The 21,543-nt window shown below is 38.6% G+C and overlaps 1 protein-coding gene across 16 annotated transcripts in view; it reads right to left on the reverse strand.

Annotated features, from left to right (window-relative positions):
- The window catches only part of INPP4A (inositol polyphosphate-4-phosphatase type I A), a 113,198-nt gene that overhangs the window by 11,098 nt on the left and 80,557 nt on the right, over window positions 1–21,543 (reverse strand). For 9 of the 16 annotated variants that reach the window (XM_085213631.1, XM_085213677.1, XM_085213661.1 and 6 more), the window contains 10 exons: window positions 20,337–20,354; window positions 17,610–17,793; window positions 16,102–16,320; window positions 14,240–14,510; window positions 11,541–11,573; window positions 7,858–8,030; window positions 6,453–6,576; window positions 5,316–5,442; window positions 3,152–3,292; window positions 1,759–1,856 (listed from right to left, as the gene is read on the reverse strand). In XM_085213631.1, the coding sequence (XP_085069757.1) occupies window positions 1,759–1,856; window positions 3,152–3,292; window positions 5,316–5,442; window positions 6,453–6,576; window positions 7,858–8,030; window positions 11,541–11,573; window positions 14,240–14,510; window positions 16,102–16,320; window positions 17,610–17,793; window positions 20,337–20,354 (1,388 nt within the window). The remainder of the gene's footprint in view (window positions 1–1,758; window positions 1,857–3,151; window positions 3,293–5,315; window positions 5,443–6,452; window positions 6,577–7,857; window positions 8,031–11,540; window positions 11,574–14,239; window positions 14,511–16,101; window positions 16,321–17,609; window positions 17,794–20,336; window positions 20,355–21,543) is intronic. The other 7 variants (XM_085213682.1, XM_085213692.1, XM_085213670.1 and 4 more) reach the window with 5 other exon arrangements.

The raw sequence follows: 21,543 nt of genomic DNA on the forward strand, positions 1-21,543 counted from the left end.
GCTGCTCATAATACAACCTTTTTTTTTTTTTTTTTTTTTTTTCCTGTAAAATAAGTTATTCTCTCTTGGCAAGGGCTCATGGAGAAGTATTTTGCACTTTGTACATCCTGACCATCACCACAGAGGAGGCACAAAATGTACTCCCAGCCCTTTCTTGGACAAGCACACTCCCAGGTTTGTCCATGTTTCAGTTTTTCACAGAGCATCTCTAACACATCTGTCGGGACACCTGCATTATTTTTTTTTCCACACTTCTACTCAAAACTTTTTCTTAATATTTATAACCACAAAATATTTGTCCAAGCTAGACCAGGTACAGTATGTCCACGTTTACTCGGGAAAAAACAGTGAAGCAGAACAAAATTCTGGCAGAGGGTAGATTTTCCCTTTCATAGGTATTCATCTCATGTGGCAGGGAGCTCAGTGTTACAACAGGCAGCTGGAGTGAAGGAGAAACACAAGGTGGACACAAAACCGTTCTGCTCTGTTTTGCTGTTAAGGTGCAACGCTGAACATTAGTTTTATTCAGAACTTCAAGTTACTTGAGGCAAATTTCTGTTACGAGAAGTGAGTGTTGGTGAAGCTTGAAGTCGTGAAGCCAGTGCTCTTTAAAAATAAGAGAAAGTAAATATAATGACAAAACAGAGTTCAAAAACAAGAACAAGGAACAAATGACAGGACAGAAAGCATACCGCAGGATTAAATGAAAAGTTAACAGAAAAAGGCAAAAGCTAACAGATTACTACATCAATGTGAGGTTTGGGAATGAGGGAAGAGACTGAAATAAAGGTATGAGATAAGGAAGACTATGGACAGAAAGGAACAGGGAGAATAGTAGAACAAAAATCAACATAAATTGATGAATTTCTGAAGTTTATAAGACAGTCTGATATGAGACTACTATACAAAAAAATACAGCTTAAAATTCTGCATCTAAAACTTCAGAGAAAACTATTGTGCTCAACTGTGAGTGACTGGAAAGGGAGGGCTCTGAGCTGCATCAAATATAATGCAGGGTGCTGAAAGTGTTATAAGCTACTTTAGCAAATAGCATTCTAACCATTCCAGTGCATGTTGCTGCATTTCTGTTTCTGCAATAAAACTGCAATTTGGGGAACAAGAAATTAGTTCATAAGACGGTTGGTATTAATCATAACAAACTAATTAATTGTCACAGTTTCTGGGGACATTTGAGCCACTGTCTCCTAAAAAAATAAAAAAATAAAAAAACATAATAAGCAAGAAATTTTCCTATATTACCAGTAACATTCAATCTTGCAGCTACTGTCTCTCTTCCACATGCTCGACTTCTCTGTCGTTGGCTGCAGATGTGACAATTACATGCACAAAGGATAGGTAGAGAGGACGTGATTAAGAGGTTCCCAAAAAATGGCAGTTGCTCTCTGTACAGGTCATTAAGAGAACATGACCAAAAACTGTACACAGAAGTGCTGCTGCTATGACCTGTCACAGCAATCTCACTGCATGGCTCTATGTTTATAAAATATATAATGTCACTTGGAAAAAGATTCAAAAGAAGATTAAGAAAAGGAAAGTTATTCAGACTGAACTTTGAAACACTTAAATCTACTCTACCTGCAAATTAAAATAAAATTATCACACAGTAAAACTGAGCTGCATCATTTATTGGAGTTTACTGACGTGGGCATAACAACATTTAAAGAACTAGCTTAAAACAAACAAGAAAATGAGCCTGAGAAGTTCAACTAAATTTGCCATCAATTATCAAATACTTACAATCATCGGGCAAAACTTCCTTGAACTGCTCAAAATACGAATTTAACCGCACTAAGCTTTCCATGTTTATTACTTCTTGCAGTGAGGTGTCTCCAAACCTTTAAAAGGTAAAGAAGGGAAGTTAAGTAAACTTCAGGTAATTTTTCTCCTTTTCTTCAGGACAACTTCACTTGGCAATATGACAAGAAAACCGTTGAAAGATTCATCCCAAGAAAGTGCGAACACTCAAATGCAGAGTAAAGCATAGCAGGAAAGAGTTGATGTGATTCACTCCAGAAAAAGAGAATATACAAGTGTGAGGAGAAATGTGGGAAGGAAGGCAGAAACAAAATGTTGTAGAAAATAATACTTGGGCTTTTGTACCCTGCTTTCAAATTTAAAAACCCATGTGGTAAATCATTTTGCCAAAATTCAAACTTTGAGTTTGAATAACTGTGTATAAATAACTGTGGCTTCAGAAGACAGGATCAAGAACTTCTATTTCAGATGTGAATGAGAAATATGGATCCAGGAGTGATAAAATGTGAAAGTAATAAGCACTCATCACTGACGTTATCCACGTCACTTAACTATATACATATATTTATGTGTATGTACATACATATATACACACCTGCACATGAATATGAATGCACGCCATATTGGCATCTACAACTATGGAGTCAACTTGGACTCCCTTTATAGGCAACAGAGGACAACAACAACTGCTGGAATGGCTTAGTCTGATGTTTTCTAGTTGTCTACCATCATACAGCACACTGATGCCACAACATGCCTGTGCCTGACTTCACTGAGCACTCCATAAAAACAGCAATTGTCAACATGCTCCTTAAAAATACAGCTAAAACTGAGGAAACTGGTGGCTCCTCCAGAACAGTTTCCATAACAAGAAATATTACACAACTACATTTTTCAGCATTACGAAAGCAGTGCTGTGTTATATAAGTAATGCAACAATACATTAAAACAAAGGTCCATCTAGCCCAAGACCCTGGATTTTGACAGCTTTCCTCCAGAAGAGGAAGCCTAGGGAAGAATGCTAAACCACCAGGGCAAAAACACAATGATACTCAGAGTAATCTCATCCTCCAGTGACCTACCAGTCACAGAGGTGAGAAGCAGCACATCTGTGTTAAATACATTTCCTCTTTTGAAACATAAACCTGCACTAGAAACAAAGCCACGAGGTAAGAACCTTCACAGCTATGTGCCATATGAAGAAGTACCTCCTTTTGTTTGTCAGCTTTGTTCCATGCTCCTTTGTTTGTGTATTGGAGGAGAAAACGAATTACTGTTAGCAATGCAACAGCGTAACTCCACAGAGACACCCTATCATCCGAACAGGAGATTGCAGAACTGCCATTAAGGCTGAGCTGCAGAAACAAATACCTACTTCTCTGCTAGGGTTTGCTGCTCATTGATCCCCACGTTGAAGAGCACAGGCTGAACCCTCAGTAACATGCCACTTTGAATCTCTCGCGGCAGCAAATCAAACAAGGCGCTTGGCAAAGGGATCCTCACGTTAAATCCATCACTGTGAACAAAGAAAGAAATATTAGACGAAGATTCAAAAGCATCATTCTGAGAATGTGTTATTTCTCTGAAGAGGGATAACATCCACAATGCAATCCCATTATTAGAAAAATCAGTATCAGTCAAAACTGAGGACTTGAAAAAACTGCTGCAGCTTGCTTCTAGTTACAAAAAGTTCTGCTTCAAATACAAACCAGCAACAACCTGCAACGTTAATTTTATGTTCTCATGGACATTTCAATCCAATCTGTCAATTTTCTGACAAAAGCTGATTTTGCTCTTCTCATTAACATTACTGCTCTAACGTGGCTTAGGGACAAAAAAGCCAAATTTTGGCACAACCCCATCTTGAGTAAAGTAGATTTGAGTTTAAAGTGATAATGTCTAGTGATGATGCATATGCAAAGGAAGATTTATTTTTAGACACATTAAGTAGTACTGATATTTCAGAGCCAAAGGACAAAAGCAATGATAGGAGTGACCAGAGCATAAGCCAAAGAGAGAGCTAACAAGAGAACTGATATGGAACATCATGACTCAAGTTTACAAGCCAGCAGGTTACGTTGGTTCTACTGAGCCAAGGCAAAGAGCACTGTGTGTGCTTTATGTCATGGTAAATGAGAAGTAATAACATCAGTGAGAGCCATAACATCAGTGCATACCACCTTACATCTGCTACAGGTTGACATATGATTGCAAATGTTACAGGTAGCTAGGACAAAAGTCACTCTGATCTGAGTGCTGTGCTTTAATCTAGAAGTAGCAGGACCTTAAGCTCAAGTCCTTATAGTTCAGCTTTCCTATGATAATTTTTCTGCTCACAACACACTGTCAGCATATACACTCAAGTATAGCAAAAGAGCTCTGAGAAGTACATATGGCAATCAAAATTGGCATGTCCCACACGTACCTTGGATAGAAGTACAAACCATGTGCTGTGACTGAAAGTAAAAAGCCTGTTTTCATTTCTAAATGTAAAGCTCCCAACCATTTGCACCAAAATAAATAAGCATGATTTTTTGTTCTCATTCTAAGGTAAAATCTCTACAGCAACACTATCAGCCCTGAGTGTAGTGAAGACTCTTTTTCTCTTGATCTGCATCCTGTGGCTGACAGCAGGTTTTAACTAAAGGTTTTCTTTGAGAGGGATTTTCTGTCAGCTCTCAGCCATCCCAAAGGTCTCAGCAAATTCTGGCACGTACATGATTGCACTGCAGCCCTCCTTCAGCTAGCACCCTTTTCATTGCATGTGAATCTGAACTTAATTAAATTCCTCTACGGATCCTTACTTTCAAGAGTTGTAGCTGTATTTCAGATGTGGACAAAGTTGTGCAAATCTGCAGTGGAACTTGGTACACCACACTGACCAAGAAAGCCTTATCTCCTCCAGAAATCAGATTTGAAACTAAAAGATTCTAAAGACTCTTACACACAGAAACATTTAAACACTGACTTCTCTGAGCCCTCTGTCCTTCCATCCACTCTTTCCTACCTGTGAACTGGCTCTCTCTGGGTAAGAGCACAGAACACCACATCAGCAACTATAAGTTAAATTCAGTTTGTCTTTGCTAGCTAAGAAATTGATCATAAATACACAGCAGCCACCAGCTGCCTAATGCTAATGGTCAATGCATATGGTAAAGCACTGTCCAACTTATCAACATCAGTGAATTTCAAACAAGGAGATCAGCATCAAAAGATCAGTCTGAAATTTACAAACAGTACAAGTGCGTAAGAGAAGACTGAATAATACTGGCTTGTGATTATGGAAAGCTAGGTTGGGATCATACTGACTCATAAAAATATTGTCACAGTTTGAGCTTTGCTATATATTCCTTTTCAGCTTAACTCTCTGTAAAATTAAACACCGGTAAAAAAAATGAGCTAGTAAGCTACCTAATAATTCTCTAAAGTTCTGAAAGAGCAGCACAGTACAAAGCTCATAATTCACTTAAATTTTAAGTGCAGCATCATTGCTTCTCCATTCTCCCACACGACTTCCTGCTCTCCTCCCTTTTACTCACCGATTCCCAGTGATGACTGGCAGCATGTCAGTAGATGTATTTGATGTTGCCTGAGTTACTTTAAAGGTTACATTCCTCAAGTCCATGATTCCCAAACTCATGTCCTCCAGCATTGCCAGCTCCTCACCTAAACCAAGGGGGAAAAAATGAATTGTAATCATTACCAGTTATGTGCAACTTCCCTTCACTGATTTGATTAGGGCTATAGGTCATCAATCTCATGAAGAAGTTCTGTGGATAAAGATGCAAGGTAGCCCAGTCCACCTTGGCCTAGAGCCTGCAGACAACATCATGATCAACTTCATCAGTTTAGCAGTATTAGAAAACACCAATCATCCAGCACAGTCCAGACTACTGGATTTCATGTAGATTGTACTCCGATTTTCCAATTTAGATGATGCTAGTAAGTGCTTCTCTGCACTGTCATGGACACGTGCCAAAAACTGGCTTTGGCATATCATACTGCAGAATCTTACAACATATTCCAGATTTCTTTAGTATAGTATTCCCTAACTGGCATCCAGATGGCTATCCTGACACAGGAACAATACTAGCAAAGGATTTTTCCTTTTTGTATTCTCTCTCCAATCTCACCTTGTACTGTAGGATTATGAGAGGTGAAGAAAATTGAGGGGGCATATTTCAGGTATAGTTTCTCTCAACTTACTGCAATTTTACTCAATTTCTTTGTGGAAAAAACAAATATAAAAGTGTTTTTGAAGAAACAAAGAAAAATCAAATTGATAGCTTTTTTTTTTTTTTTTTTTTTTTTTTTGAAGCTTTATCCTTATTATTTCCAGGCTGGATGACGCTTTGAGCAAACCAGTCTAGAGGGAGGTGTCCCTGCCTATAGCACGAGGGTTGGAACTAGATGATCTTAAAGCTCCCTTCCAACTCAAACCATTCTATTCTATCAGAAGACAAGTTTATTTGTATGTTTTCAGAAGTAATTAAAAGTGAATTCAGAGTCGTCAGTGAATTAAGCACTCCATATATTATCTTTTGCATTTCAATTTTGAAAAACATTTTGTAGCTGAGCTGTAGACTGTATCGAACACTTGTGGTCTGCTGTAGCCAATTTAAAGCAGAACTTGGTGATTCAACAGCTCCTGTCTCCTGTGTGCCCTGTGCTTTTACCGTAAGTGCTCAGCAGGCTCTCAAACTGCGCCAGCAAGCCAATGGTGTAGAGCTGTCTTAGAAATCCATCATCATGCAGGCAGTTCCTCAGCTTGATAATGAAACCACATATGAGAGCTGTCAGCTGTGGGAGAGAAAACACAAAAACAAAAGGTTCTTCAGCTCCAAATGGAAACAGAGCATGTAAGACAGAGGTGCTATAAAATCTGTTAGACTGATGCTCTTTGCCTTTAAGTCACTTTTTTTTTTTTTTTTACTTGCACTTAAAGAGAGACAGCCAACCAATAAAACTCAAAACACTCCTAACATCTGATTTAGAGCACACTGCCTTCATCTCGCATGTTCTCCCAAGGCAGACTGTCATTGATCTTGCATTTATCTGCTTTTCTTGACGTGACCACTGCTGTTAGAACCTACAACTTAAACTGTGTTAGTTACAAATGGAAAAGCAAAACTAGCTCTAAGCGATTAACTTTGATAGCATGAATAAACGATTTTTTTTAAACCAATATTTTTAAAAAGCTTAAAAATGCAGTGACTATTTGCATTATGCGAAGATTCAAAATCCTTCAGAGTTATGAGATATGCTGGACAAGATCCCAGTGCTGACCTCATCCTAAAATCAGTATTAAGATCTCACACTAGTACCAGCTTTTCTGTCAACAAAGGAACTTCCAGGATGATCGCCAGATACTAGACATACAGGTGTATGACTTACAGAGCTAAACAGAAGAGATGAGTCTAAAGTTCTATTTATGATCAACTGATGATTGGTAAACATATTCAAAGCATCAAATCAAAAAATCAGCTGCATTCTGAAGTTTTGTATGTGAAAAAAGATCTCTGAATGTATCTCTTTGAAATACTATGTTATGAGACAACAACAACCCTAACAAATAACATCCAAGAAATAAGCTTCCTTGAAATAAAGGAAAGAGATACTAATTGCACCCTACGAAGGTGCAGTGGGCAGAAGGGATGAAGGAAGTTCTTAGTGCAGACACCTGCTAGCCAATGGTTGACTCAAAAGAGACCTCAGCAGGCCCAGAAACAGAACTTCTAGTGAAACCTCAGCACTTGCTCCTCCTGATGTGGCTGGGCTTCTCTCCCTAGGTGATGTTGGACTTGTTGGTTTTCTTTATGCTAAAAATAAATATTGTCACCATCACTGGCACAATTTGTTTTGAAATCAGAAATGTATATCCCAGGAAACATTTAATTTTTATCTTGTTGAGTGTGTGAAGTGACCAATAAGAACGGCACAGCAGTCTACAGGAGAAGATCAGACTGTTAAACTTGAGAGGACAGTAGACATGTAAAATTCTGAAAAAAGCCATCTTTCGTATTTCACAAAAACCCAATGCACGTCCCAGTGCAATCACACCCTGCAAATTTGCTTGCTTACAGTTTGGCAGAAGACAACATCCCTGCGATACTGAAGACTCAGACACAGCCCTATCGTTGGGGCGCTGTCCTGCATTAACAAGAAGACCATGGCTTTCTTGGCCTTGTCACTCATCATGGCCACGCAGTCCGTGAGAGTCGTCAGCAAAGGATAGAGGGCTTCGCTCCATTCGCCTGGTTGAAAGAAACAATTAACAGCACTTTAAGTAAGTACTTTATCTGAAACAAACAAATGTATGTTAAGGAGCAAGTTACTGTAGCAAGTTAAAGTTGATAATCCACATGCAGTGTTCGTTTCATTTTGTCTGGCCAGTTACTCCCTGCTTGTTATCAGTACAGAGTGGATATCGCATGAGGAAAACATGGGGAACTTGGCTGTCTGAGGCTGTTAAGTCTTTCCCAGCCATGTAATAGCTCCCCAGTTTGTGCCACAGAACAAGTCATACAATGGCTGATTTAGAAAGCCTTTAACAGAAAGACGAGCACACTCCTGTGTATGTAACTTTGTGTACACATTCAAACACACCCTTTCACAGCGCACACAGGGACAGTCAGTATGGAGCCCACTGCATAACTAGATGCATAGGGAACATCTATTTAGCCATTTCTGTGAATGAGATTTCTCACAAACACCTCTGCCTTTTGTGGAATCAGGTGTATCGTTCAATGCCTCACCATCTTAAAAATACTCATCCTTAGGTAAGACTGTGATTTTTTTCCATTTGCAGGAGTCAAAAAGCAAAGAGGTGAAAGTATTCTTTCATATGTTACGTCTGCTAAGTAGCTTTGAAAGTCTACATCAAGCTAGCAAGAAACTCTAAGTCTAGCGATGTAGATGAGAGCTAGCCAAACCCTTGAAGGTATTAGGAGTTTGACTTTGACTGGAACACACAAACTATGTCCCAGAGTGACACTGCTGAAGGTCCTACACAGGACATCAAAAAAATACAATTAGATTGCCAAAGTCCTGTTTTAGTACCCCAAACATTTTATCATTCTTTCTGCCTAAAGAAATCGCTCTACCTTAGCATATCCCATAAGCTCAGTGTCTTTTCTCTCCTTCTTTCATCTTTTTTCTCACCAATTTTTAAAAACCATTTCCAGGACCGTATGAAAAATTACTCAGATCCTGTACCAAAAACCATTCTCTCTGCAACGTTAGGAGAAAGCAGAACAGAAAAAAATCACTCTAATTGAAAGAGTTGTTGAAAGAGAAGAAAACTTCTCTTTGTACAGGGAAAGACAATGCTTTTTTGTAGATAAAAAGCACCACAACCACAAGACGAGTGACCCCAGACTGGCTGGCTGTACAGTCATGGCATCATGCAGCTCAAAGCCCACATGAACAGAGTCAGTTCAAGCCTTTGAAAGGAAACTGTGTGATTTTGACTCAATTGCAGGACTGAAGAGCTAGCAACGATAAATGTTTCTTTGATAATCAGCCACACAGGGAACTTTGAAAGTCAGCTACATGAAGCTTAACTGACAAGACTAACAGAAGTATCCTTTTTGCTTTTGTTCCATGTGGTAGACAGATAATCTATGAACCTCACAAAGGGGAAGTTATTTGGCTCTGTTTCATCGCCACAAAGAACGTGAGGAACACCAGAAGAAAAGCCAAGGAATTAGAGCTTTTCTTTTACATCTCATTAAGTATTTTCTCTCAAAATAAAAAACTGCTGCCTTAACATGGGTCTGCAAATAACCAAAAAGCAAAATACAGATGATAGCAACAGAGCACTTCTCTTAATACATTTAAGAGTTTTTCCATAAGTGAGTAAGAACGATAGAAAGAACTGAGGATATCTTCTAGCGCACCAGTATTTCACATACATATATGAATGCAGTTTTTAACTCAGTAGAGACTGCAGTGTCCTTGGCAGTAGCTCATTTGGAAGATAAATTTATCTTTGGAATCACAAACCACACTAGTGGTACACCAGCATGCCTGAAGATAAAGCAATCTTTAGATGTTTTCTTCTCCCAGCACTCACATACAATGCAACAGCTCATCTAGGGTAAAAAGCAAAAATCCTCTGTGCTTTGTGTCTTCTTGGCTTTAGACACTGGCCATGAAAGAAAGAGCCCAATTAGCAAAATCCTAAATATTTTTCACAACCTGCTTCACAGAAATGTGCTGCTTTTAACTGTTTGATCAGTGGCAGTTGTCCTTAAAAGTAAACAAGAACAAAAGGAATGACAGGTTCAAATGAGGTCAAAATATTTCACTGACAGAGTTTAAATAAAGTTGAAAGTGTTCACCAGGACTTTCCCATCCTTCTTCTGTCTACCATTCATAATTTACCTAACAAAATCTTAATTCTGCAAGAATATCTTCTATCCAATCAATCAATGGCATCTTTACACACCACGAGGCAGTAATTTTTATGTGAAATCCACTCTGAGCACAGCTTTTATGTTCTGCAAGATGACAGAGCATTTTAAAAATGGTTATAGACTCCAATGTGCAGATCCAGAGGGAGAATGATTTGGCAAAGGGTCTGAGACAGTGAAGATTCAGTGAGTTGCTATACATTTAAAATCACAATCTAGCCCAAGCTAGCTGTTGACGCATCTTGGACACAAATCCCACTTCCTAATCAGAGGCTTCTGCTTCATGATAGAAAGTTACTCTGTCTAAAGACTGACACTGAGTAAACCTACAGGAAGCTTGTCATCCGCTTTAGATGTTCTGCACTGTACATTAGACATCAATGTCTAATTAAGTGCTTCACTGCACTGCTGCCTCAGCCACTTCTGCTCAAGATGCAGTTGGGGTGCATCTGGGTGCCTAGCTGGGGTAACCTGATTGCTTTGAATTACTCCAATCTTAAAAACAACTAAAACAATATTCATTCATAGCTTGCAAGAAATAAAGAGATGCTCCAGCAACTCCAACTTTGTGCAAAATGAATTTTATTCATTAAAAGCACTTTCCCAGTGATAAAAGGAAACAAGGTGGAGAGCTGGGAAGGACACCATTAGGTTCTCTGAAGATGCAAATCCTACCTGCAAAGGGGCTCTACTTTCCATGTATTTCACTAGACCACAGTGTAACAGGACCAAGAACGAGCTACCACAGTGTTGAGATTAACCTGCTCTCAAATGGATGAGATTACAGCCATCCAGGAGGGAGACCTTGGAAAGGTAACACCAGAGTGTAAAAGTACAAGGGGAGAGAAAAGAAGACTAAAGTGTGAGGAAAGTCTTCCAAATTCTGTATTCTGAGACATTAGATTTGCAGTGCCCAGTACTGCTCACTGTATACACCCAACACAGATTTTCTACCAGCCTTGCTGACTTCCCCATGTTCTGTTTGAGATCTCATTCAGAAAGGCAAGCTCCATTGCACGTACGAAAGGACATGACTGAAAGGTCACAAAAATCAGACTCCCATAGACTTTAGTGTTATTTGGAAAATCACTGTCACCTACAGTAGTCAGTAGTCACTTTGGTTTCTCCAAACCAAACAAGTGTTCTCCCGTACCTGAGAAGTTACCAGATACATGCTTGAACTATTATATAGGAAATAACTTCTCAATATGTTTAGATAAGTCACGTGGTATTGCAGAACATTGTCATTTGAAAACAGTTGACCTGAACAGCAAAGCACTTGTTCAGTTGTTAACTATGAACAAAAAACTTGGAATTTTCAGAAGAAGCTGAAGCCATGAATGCACATACCTGGGGCAGATTCTTCCGGAGCGGGGCTGCAATCTGCACAGAAATGGAGGGGCAACATGCATGATTAAGGAGCAGCAACACAGTCAAAACATAAGCAACTCAAATGCTCAACACCAGGGTTCTCAAACTCTTTCACCGAGTGAACAAGAGCTCAGCACATAGACTCCTTTGCCTGCGGGCACCAATAGCACAAGCTGCCTTCTTCACTCACTGTTTCAGATCAGGGAGACACGAGGACAGGGATCTGGAGCCAGCACCCACCAGATCAGGGGCTCTCTGTGGATCACCAGCGAGTGTGCTGCCAATTCCAGCGATTCACAGGGCACCATTTGAGAACCACTGGTCCAGTGCAACCACAGAATAAGCTGGCTGAAAGGCTGCTACTCAGAATAGCAGAAGACTAGCAGTAAATTCAATGCACTTAACAGAAAATTAAGGCACCCATGCTGCAAGTGTAATCTTAACTCTCCTTTCTACCATTTCGGGCAGTATTTTCTTCTGCAAGCGTTCACTTCTAGAGAAATGCTCTCGAGTGTTTCAGTAACGTTCTGCTCTCTCACCGGTTCTGGAACTATCTTCAATTATCACTTTTTGTTTTCCACAAAAAAAAAAAAAAAAAAAATTGTCTGCTCTCTGCTCAGTGTCATTTATTCACAGCTCAGAATAAGTAACAGAAAAACTGTTCATAACTGTACATTAGTTCTATGAACGTATGAGAAAGAAAAGCATTAAAATGTTTGTCATTATGAACTTAGAGTATTTTGTCTCTCTCAGCTATTCCCATCATCAGTTGTGGAAAGTGACACGGGAAGGGAATTACAGGCCAGGAGTCAATGAAAAATTTCAATTGCTTTCAATAAGGACAAATTTTCTGATAGTATTGAACAACTGTCAAAATTATCACTAAGTAAGAATAAAATTTGATGATAATGCAATCAAGCACCTGGCTTGCCCTGGCTAAAAGTGAACTTCTCAAGTGCAATTTAATTCAAACTGTTCATTTAGACCAGACACCTAAGGAACAAGGTTCCCTTTCCAGCATTAAGTTACATTTATCCAACACTGGCTGAGTTAGAATTCAAATTTAGCCCTTACACTGGAAAATGGCAGCAAGTCCCTCAGCTTTAAAGCTTGCCACACTTACTGATTTATCTGTGTCAGATTCTGTGGATTTGGGAAGAATTGTTTTCCGTTTTGGGAGGCACAGCAGTGAGAGGTTCTGTAAGTTCTGACAAAAACAAAACCTTTTGTGGGTAAATGCAACCTAATTCCATCTTCACATTGCATAGGTGTCAGGATTTTCAGCAGATGTAAAAAATTCTCTGAAAATACTGGGTAAATGGAAAGAAAATGATTGTTCTAAGATGCTTCCAGCATAGAAATGCCTTGGGGAGAGATTCTGTTATCACCCATAACACCCACAACAGATTTTTCCTTTTTTTTTTTTTTTTTTTTAATATGAACAACATAATACTTCTAATATATGAAGTTTACTGATAAAACTTCCATGTAAATACTACATAAACTAGCCAGCAAATAATGACATTTAAAGGCATCAAAATGGTAAAACACTTAGTAAAAAATTAATAGAAAACATTCTGAATCAAGACCCAACTCTCCCATTATAGTCTCCTTTATAAGACACACAAATGTCAGTCTAATTTAGAAAATACGGTTAAGATACTAAGCAAATCAAACGTAACAAGAGCTTTACAAATATACTTAAATTTTTGTTTTTTTCAATTCCTTGTTTTCTTTTTCTTAAAGGCACTGTCTTCCAACTTTACTATAACACTACCAATGGAATGGACATGAAGTCACAGATGCACAAAAGGCCATCAAACGGTAAGACAGAACAGGACAAAAGGAAATGAAAACACAAAATCTCACTTTTTCTTGGCATACCTGATCTATTAAACAGTCAGACCACAATAGCCACAAGTAACTAAAATGAAAAGAAGTCAAATAGGTACATATATAAATAAAATAATTTTGAAACTTAATGCAAGGCTGCATTAAACTAATATGGATCTCTCTCATTCCCATCTTCATGGCATTATGTAACTGCATTCAATCCAGCACCTATTTTTGATAGGATTACTCCACTGAGAGCTCACCCTGCCAACTCCTACCTTCCAGCTATATGAAGCCTAACTAATTGAGCCCTTCAGCACCACAGCTTTTGACAGTTTGGGTTAAAATCTGCTCTAAACTCCCATAGGTTCACTCTTCCAAGCTGAGCTCAGCCTAACGGGACTACTTGGCTCCCCCTGTACACTTTGGCAGCCCAGTTGGGATCGTTAGCAAATCACTTCTCCTGTGCTTTATTTAATCTTTTACAGAGGCTCACTGTAATAAGCTTTAATCACTGCAAAGAAGCTGAAGCCAAGAGGAAAGCTACCAGAGGTGATTTTGGACATATGCTAACCCAAACATCTGTTCTACTAGCTTAAAATACCCAGCAGGAAAACCAAAAGCCATTGCCATTAATGAAAGATTTAGCGATGATTTCAGTGGGGTTAAGATTTCAAAGTTATGGTCTTTGCAGCTGCCAGTACACCACCAGCCCTCTCTGCCTGACAAAAGGGCATAACACCAGCACTGAAATAAAGACACATGGAAGAATGTCATGAGGCTTAGAAACGATGCCAGCGCACAGCGAGAGAGCAGAAGTGAGAAGCGGTGTCTGGCATACGCACTTGTCTTTCTGAGAGAATGGCATGCACAGGATGGGGTGGATGATGGTGGTGGTGAGGATGTTGGTGGTGAGGAAGATGAGGTCTCATTTACATCTTCTGGATTTATCCAGTAGGCACGGGTGTCCCGATTACCTTTCTTACTAGTACAGCTGATGTCGCACTGGAAAACGTCTTCACAGCTGTCGCTTTGCAGGCGCTCCTTCTGGAGAAGTTTGTCCACTCTCTGTATAATGCACTCCAGACTTTTGTCAACATTCAACCAAACTTTCTCCTTAAAAGAAAACATTCCTTTCTCAACTTAAAAAGAAAAAAAGACATTAGGTAACAAATCCCTCCAATTTTCTCCTATGATTTCAGTCCCAATTCTTTTGCAAAGTTTCTGTGTACTCAGAATTACCACATTAGTGCACACACAGACTCTCTCTCTATAAATAATGTATGCCAGCATGTCAGCAATATGCAGCAAAGTCAGTGCAAGGTGAATTGTAAAGTTACCTTCGAAGTACATTTGCTGAACAATTTTAAGTGCCTCCTCCTTCACTACACTATTACAATTGGCACTGCTGCTTATTCTTTTAGACTCTACAAGGAAATGCTTTGCCAGTTTTGCTGATAAACGTTTACTTTTCTCCCTTAAAGTTTCAACTCCTTAAAGCTCAGAGCAACTAAAATTCAGTGACAGTCTTTCCTCCCTTTAAAAGGGCAGCAGGAGATTATATTCTTCATTCTTTTCAAAGTCAGGAGAAAAGGAAAAAAGAACTGTCATTTCCTTACATGCATGGCTAAGCCCAAATGCAAACTAAAATGCAGAAATAATTTTAAATTTAGAAATTTGGTGAAAGAGAAGAATATCTCCGTTTAGTCAGATAAAAGCTGATCTCTTGCTTTATTTTTAAAAGTGATTATTTCAGTAAATGCAAATGCTACTTTAATAGAAGCTGGTCAAAGAATCGGTCTTAGTGATCTATTGATTTTGTACTGCAGATAAACTTACTCAACAATACAATTAACTGAAATAATAGGAAAAAATACTCTTAAAGATTGCATAATAATTATAAACAACCATGCATCTTTTTTACTTATGTAACTCAGAGTAATAGATAAAATTAGTGTATTATATTTGCATCTAATTAAATGAATTGGCCTTATTAGCTTGTTATTATTTTAAGCCTGACCCTCGGTCAAAGCACGCCAAAACAAAATCAAAATCAAAATTTCCAAAATGAATTGGATCTCATTTCTAAATTGGAACAATTAATCTTTGTTTTAAGTTACCTTGATTATTTCTGAGATTTAATTTACTTCAATTTATACTACACAATGACAGAATTTACACAGACCAATTCTTGTGTCAACTGGCAGTTTTTTGTGCAAATACTTTTTAGAAGCTGTTCATCATCAAAACAGAGATGGACAGCAAGTCCCAATATTTAGATGAGAATACAAAACAAGAGAAAAGTTTGAAATACTGAACTGTATAGCTACCACATGCAAAATATGCATCATTATGGAGAAGTGTAAGAGCCCTTTGTAGTATGGTCAGTTTACTTTAAAAGTTGTTTATTCTCCCTTGGAAGTGACTTAAATAAATGCACCAATTGTGATGATCTCTGGTGCTTAGAAGACCCAGAATTATTTATTAAAGCCAGTAGCCCTGTGCCAAGCAGTAAATGCACACAGGGTGGACAGAATGCCTTTGCTAGTTGACCAGTTCCTTCCTTAGGTGACTAAGATGCATACAAATATACTCCAAAATATTAATCCTAAGCCTATCTCATGAGCAGATACAGACATTACAAATGAAAGAACAGCAAACAAAAACTAAAAAGAAACTCCATCATCACCCCACAGAGCAAACATACCCATTCCTCTTCATGCCAGTCCACCTGCAAAGAAGATCGGCTGTTTCGTCCTGTCCATCTGGCCACTAGTGTATCTTGATCGTTCCTCAGCATCACTTGTTCCCCTTCTCCAGAGGTTGGAGATGCCTTTGAAGCTATATAATCTGGCCTTGCAGCATTCAGTCCATGTATTGAATTTGCCAACAACTTGCAGTCACAGACTGTGACGAGTTGCCGGGTCTAAAAAGCAATAATACCCCAACATTTTAATCACCTTGCCATTATTCTGTACACAATCTTTATTATATTCTTTTACAGAAAGAATAAAAAACATGCACTGGTATTCTGTAAAGAAAACAACAACTGCTTTGGAGTCTCTGAGATGTATTTAAAAGCACTGTACGGCATGGCCTTTGAAAGCTATATAGGATACTAGAACAGAAAGGATAGCTTTCCAAAGTCTTGCAGTTATGGAAAACATCACTGATAAATGTGCAATTTCTAACACCTCTTCACCTTCCATTTGAAGAAACCTTCAAACAATGGTCAGACATTTTTATATTTCACCTATCTGTCTCAAATCATAGCACACAAGACTTAAGAGAAAAGCTGAAAATGTAACTACTGATCAATACAACCTGTTTCCTTTCTTAGTAATCTTGTATTAAAGGATAAGTAATGTGAATACGAAAAAAAAAAAAGACCTGTTTGTCTATTAAATAAGAGAAAGCCCTCACTATGCTGTATGTATACTTTGTCCAGTTGTAGAAAATCCTGTGGATTAATCATATATGCTGCAGTGCCATTTAGAGTGAATATTATTACTAACACATTTGCATATGGTCACATTATCTTTTGTGGTCTACAAAGGTATACACATAACCCCTCAACTGGGACAATTTATGGCTAACTGACTGAGCATATGCCACTGCCATTGCTGCCATTTAGAACCCTGATCTACTTCAGGGTCAGAAGCAGTCACTAAAACTGTAGTTGGCTTTTGTCCCTGTAAATGACTGTTCACAGTCTGTCTTCTGTTAACAAACGTCAAGAAATAACTGACTCAATCACTAACTCAGGCAAAGGCTGTGTCACCATTATTCCTTATTTCACCAGTGAAATACTACAGAAGAGTTTCATTTATGCAAGCTTTGCCCAGTTGCTGCTGCTTGACATATGACTCAGAGGGGCATTAAAAGAAACAACATGGTCATGGAGAAAGAGAGTATAATAGAAAATGAATGAAATGTTCATTTCTGGATTACAGTGAATCAACAGAGGCAATCAGAGGACATTGTTCTCCGCTCTCAAGGCAAGGAAGTGTGAAGAACAGGAGAAAAAACAAAAAGTGCAGCAAATTCTAAAGCAGATTTGATTTTTTGTAAATTTTTTCATTTTTATTTATTTATTTTATTTATTTATTTTTACAGACTATGCATTTTATAATACACTACCAGATCAAGTAAACAAAAGAAAGAGAGAAAAAAAACAACAGTGTTTTTCAGTGTGAAGATGAATTACTCTCCTACCTTATCTGCCAGGATGGCAAGCGTTCTTTCAAGGCCATTAGCTGATCTATCCTTGGCAGCTCGTGAGAGCCTTTCTGCGTAATAGCTCACTTGAGTTTTCAGGGTGTTGATTTGTGCAATGATTTCCTTTGCTCTAACAATGTCCTGTGGAATGTATATTATTGACTGGGAACCTGTTGAAGTGCTGAAAAAGAAAGATGGATTTTAGGGGTAAAATGGCTCCAGAGGTACACACTTTGCAGTAGCATGCTAGACAATTAATGGCAGACAACAATAATTTGCCTAGCAATCAACAGTGAAAGGCCAGTTGGCAATTGCACAGCAGGAGCATGATCTTAGAGCCTTCTCTGCCTTACTGAAAGCGTTAGGATGCAGATTTACTAATCCCTTATGCCAAGTGTCTGAGGGCAGAGCTCGTATACCAGAGGGACAATTTTGCTGAGGAAAGATGGGATAGATTTTGCCATCTGAGACAGAACCAGCATTTGCAGTGACAGCTTGCCCCATTCTCTCCTTACAACACAGACACTTCACGGAGATCTCATTTGTAAAACAGTGCTGTTACACAACTATTGTTGTCACCCTAGCAATGAGAAAAGGAAATCCACTTTCTTTCCAATACTAATAGAGAGTGTGATATTAACAAAACCTTCTTCAGCTAGTAAATCCCGCTAGAATATCTTTTCCTCAATTGCCAGGCTGACTAAAGTTACTCCAGCAAAAGCAATCTTAAGAGACATAAAAAGCAAATTATTTACCAGGCTAACCAAAGGACTCTGCCCTTGTTAGCACACATGGTGTTAAACTATGGCTGTGGTACAACGGTCTCTGTTGCAGACACAGCTCTGACTGCACAAAGCTACACCGAACTAGCCTTTTCCACCTAGAAATGGAAATAAATTATACAAGTAAAACATGTCTATCTTGATACACTGCAGCTCCACTAAGACCATTTACTTGGTAGTGGAGAAGGTGAGTGTTCACATGCTGTGCTTAGACATCTACAGCAGCTAATTTTGTAGTTAAGATTCATGTTGGACACTTGTCTGTATCTGATAAAGGGACTGTAGCACTTCTAAAGGGTTAGTTAATCCTAACTGAGAAAAACTATTCACAAAAACTTCTTTTTAGCTTAGGACATTCATTTAAACCAAAACTTCCCTTTGCCAAGAATTACCCTCTTTTTCTGATCTCCCAGTGAGAAATCTACAGAGAGATCAGGCCTATACTTCAGCTCCTGCTGTCTCAAGTGTGATGCCCATTCACGATGTAGCAACAAGCATGAGGTGACATCCATTCAATATTATCTTAATGTTACTCCTTTTTTTTCCACTCACAAATGGCTTCAGTGTAGTACAATATAGAAGAACCTACTGTAAACCTTGAGCTCAGCAGTGCCTGAAGAGAGAAGTGCTGCTGAGACTGCATGGAGAAGAGCTTCCTTTCTAAGCACAGCTGCCTCAGGTCACTACATCTGGGAAGTTTGAATTCCATTGCTATTCCTAGAGCAACACTGTTCATTTCTGCAGTGTGTCTGTGAGGTAACACACGAGAGTTGCATGGGGCATGCTTCAAAATCACTGCAACAAATACCAGTTCTTGCCCCTTGAGAGATATAAAGGCAAGAGAGGACCTTGATCTCATATCTGCCTGAGCTCCTTTACAAAAGATGGGAGATTCATTTTCAAAGGATGAAGTGCAGAAGTGAGTCTTGAGTTTTCTTATTAGTGTCCCTCTGGTCAGCCACTCAACTGGAGCAGGGAACAACCGCTCCCCAGTACTGCTATGTTATACAGCAAATTAATCTTAGCTCTTAGGACTTTCACTGTACATGATTCGTGCTCTATATTAATGAGTGATCTTAGTGACAATTCCTCTGAGCAATTTTTTTCTACGACAGTGTGGTCAACATGCATAAAGACGTATTCGGCAGAAAAGGCCATGCAGCATACTGAGATCTGGTTTAAATTGTTACACTTTTAATCACAAAGATTTGCTGGGATGACTGGAGGAAAATTTTACAGCATAAAGTTCACATAAATCCACTTTCCAATCTGCAATTGCTTTTTCAAATGAACAGCTCCTATTGCACTGTATCAGCAAGTAAAAACACAGGCTTGCTCTGCTTAAACTCTCAATTCAAGGGATTCAGCTTTCAATATGAGTGACTTAGGGCAGAACTTCTGCACTGCTGAACCATCAAGTTTCATTTTCATAGCACTGAGCACCATAACATGCAGACAGATTACAAAAAAAAAAAAAAAACAACCATGCCCAATCTACAACTACAAAGGTTCAAGGATCACTGGCAGAAGATTTGGTTGGCGACCCTGCACATGGCAGTGGGGTTGAAACGATGATCATAATGGTCCTTTTCAACCCGGGCCATTCTGATTTCTCTAAGTGATTTGCACTGGAAATAACAGAGGCAAAGATGCAAAATTTTCACGTTCTGCTCTTAGTTTTCTAATATGTTTAGAGAGATCCAGGAAGCTGCTCATTATAAGCAAACATTGCAGATGAAAGGAAGTTCCTTCATGTATGTTCTACAAAGCAGCTACGATTATTTAGAGCACAATTAGGGATGCCATGATGCATGACATTAAAAAAGCCCTGCACACATTGAAACACACCACACCTTTGCCAAAGAAAAGAAAGAAAAGAAAAAGAAAACAACCCAAAGAACAGAAGCCCTCTCTACAAAACTCTCAGAAACAGAAAACTCACCAACACTCCTCATAACTGCTAAAAAAAACAAAAAACCAAAATAAAATTAGCAGATTGTTAGCAAATACCAGAAGCAGAAAACAAAACCAAATGTTTGTGGGGAATGACATATTTGTGTCATCTTTTCAACAATGCAGGTACAGACAATTAAACTCGTAAGCAAAAAACACAGATTGCCAGATGACCATGTGTTGTTCTGGGGAAATGTTGTGGATGCAGTACGTGCAATTTTGCCAAAAAAAGGAGAAAGAGCTGAATAATCTTTCATAACAATGAAACTGAGGAGATGGAACTCAATTCTACTATACTGGATTTTATGATAAAATAGAAGAACCATCTTACCAGGGAGATCATAAAAACCTATTTTATACTAACAGCTATGAAGAAATGCATATCTTCAAAGTAGGACTTCAAGTTCATCTTCCAAGGGAGCTGAATTTCTGGTGGCCCACAGGAGTGGTTTTATACTTTAAGCCCATGACAGTAGGTTTCATTTATAGAACACAATGTCTTTCACAATGCATTTTTGTTAGTCTCAAACATCAGACTATTTTTTTGTAAGCTTTCTATACTCCTAAATAGCATATATTTCTGTATTCTCTTGTAGAATACCTGATTCTCTATTCTGCTGCATCAAAAGCCTATTATGATTATCGGGATGATTATGTTATTTGGGCCTCCTTACTTCTAAGATAAATAGGAATAAATTGCAACACAACTGTTAATTGCCTTTTAAATGAGTACTGGAGGAGTAAAATTTCGCCCCAAAGTGACACTACACGGTAGCAGGATGATCCACAACAAGTACAAACTTCTTTTGAGCACACACTACAAAGAAATTACTCTAGAAATGTGGAACCTGCAGTTCTACTGGACCCAGAAAGTACAGTTCAGTAATGTTTAGAAGAAAAGTACTGGATAGAAATTAATCTTTCTGGTCATCTTAGTTACTGGATAAGAAAAAAAAGAAAGACAAAAAATTAAGACATTACAGGAGTGAGGAACACTGAAGTCCCTACACTGACAGAAGGAAGATATTTCAGAAAACAATTGTGGTTTTGAAGGAACAGGAAAAGTAACATTTTTTCCAGGTTTATGTTTTCCCTAGTCCCATCCTAGTCTAAACTGGGAATATTTGCAGCAAGCCTACTTTTGCTCTTTTCTTACCAGCACCTGACAGATGTTCACAGGATGTTGCTATTTATTA

The sequence above is a fragment of the Meleagris gallopavo genome, chromosome 1 (assembly GCF_905368555.1).
Source record: "Meleagris gallopavo chromosome 1, MGAL_WU_HG_1.1, whole genome shotgun sequence".
Lineage (NCBI taxonomy): Eukaryota > Metazoa > Chordata > Aves > Galliformes > Phasianidae > Meleagris > Meleagris gallopavo.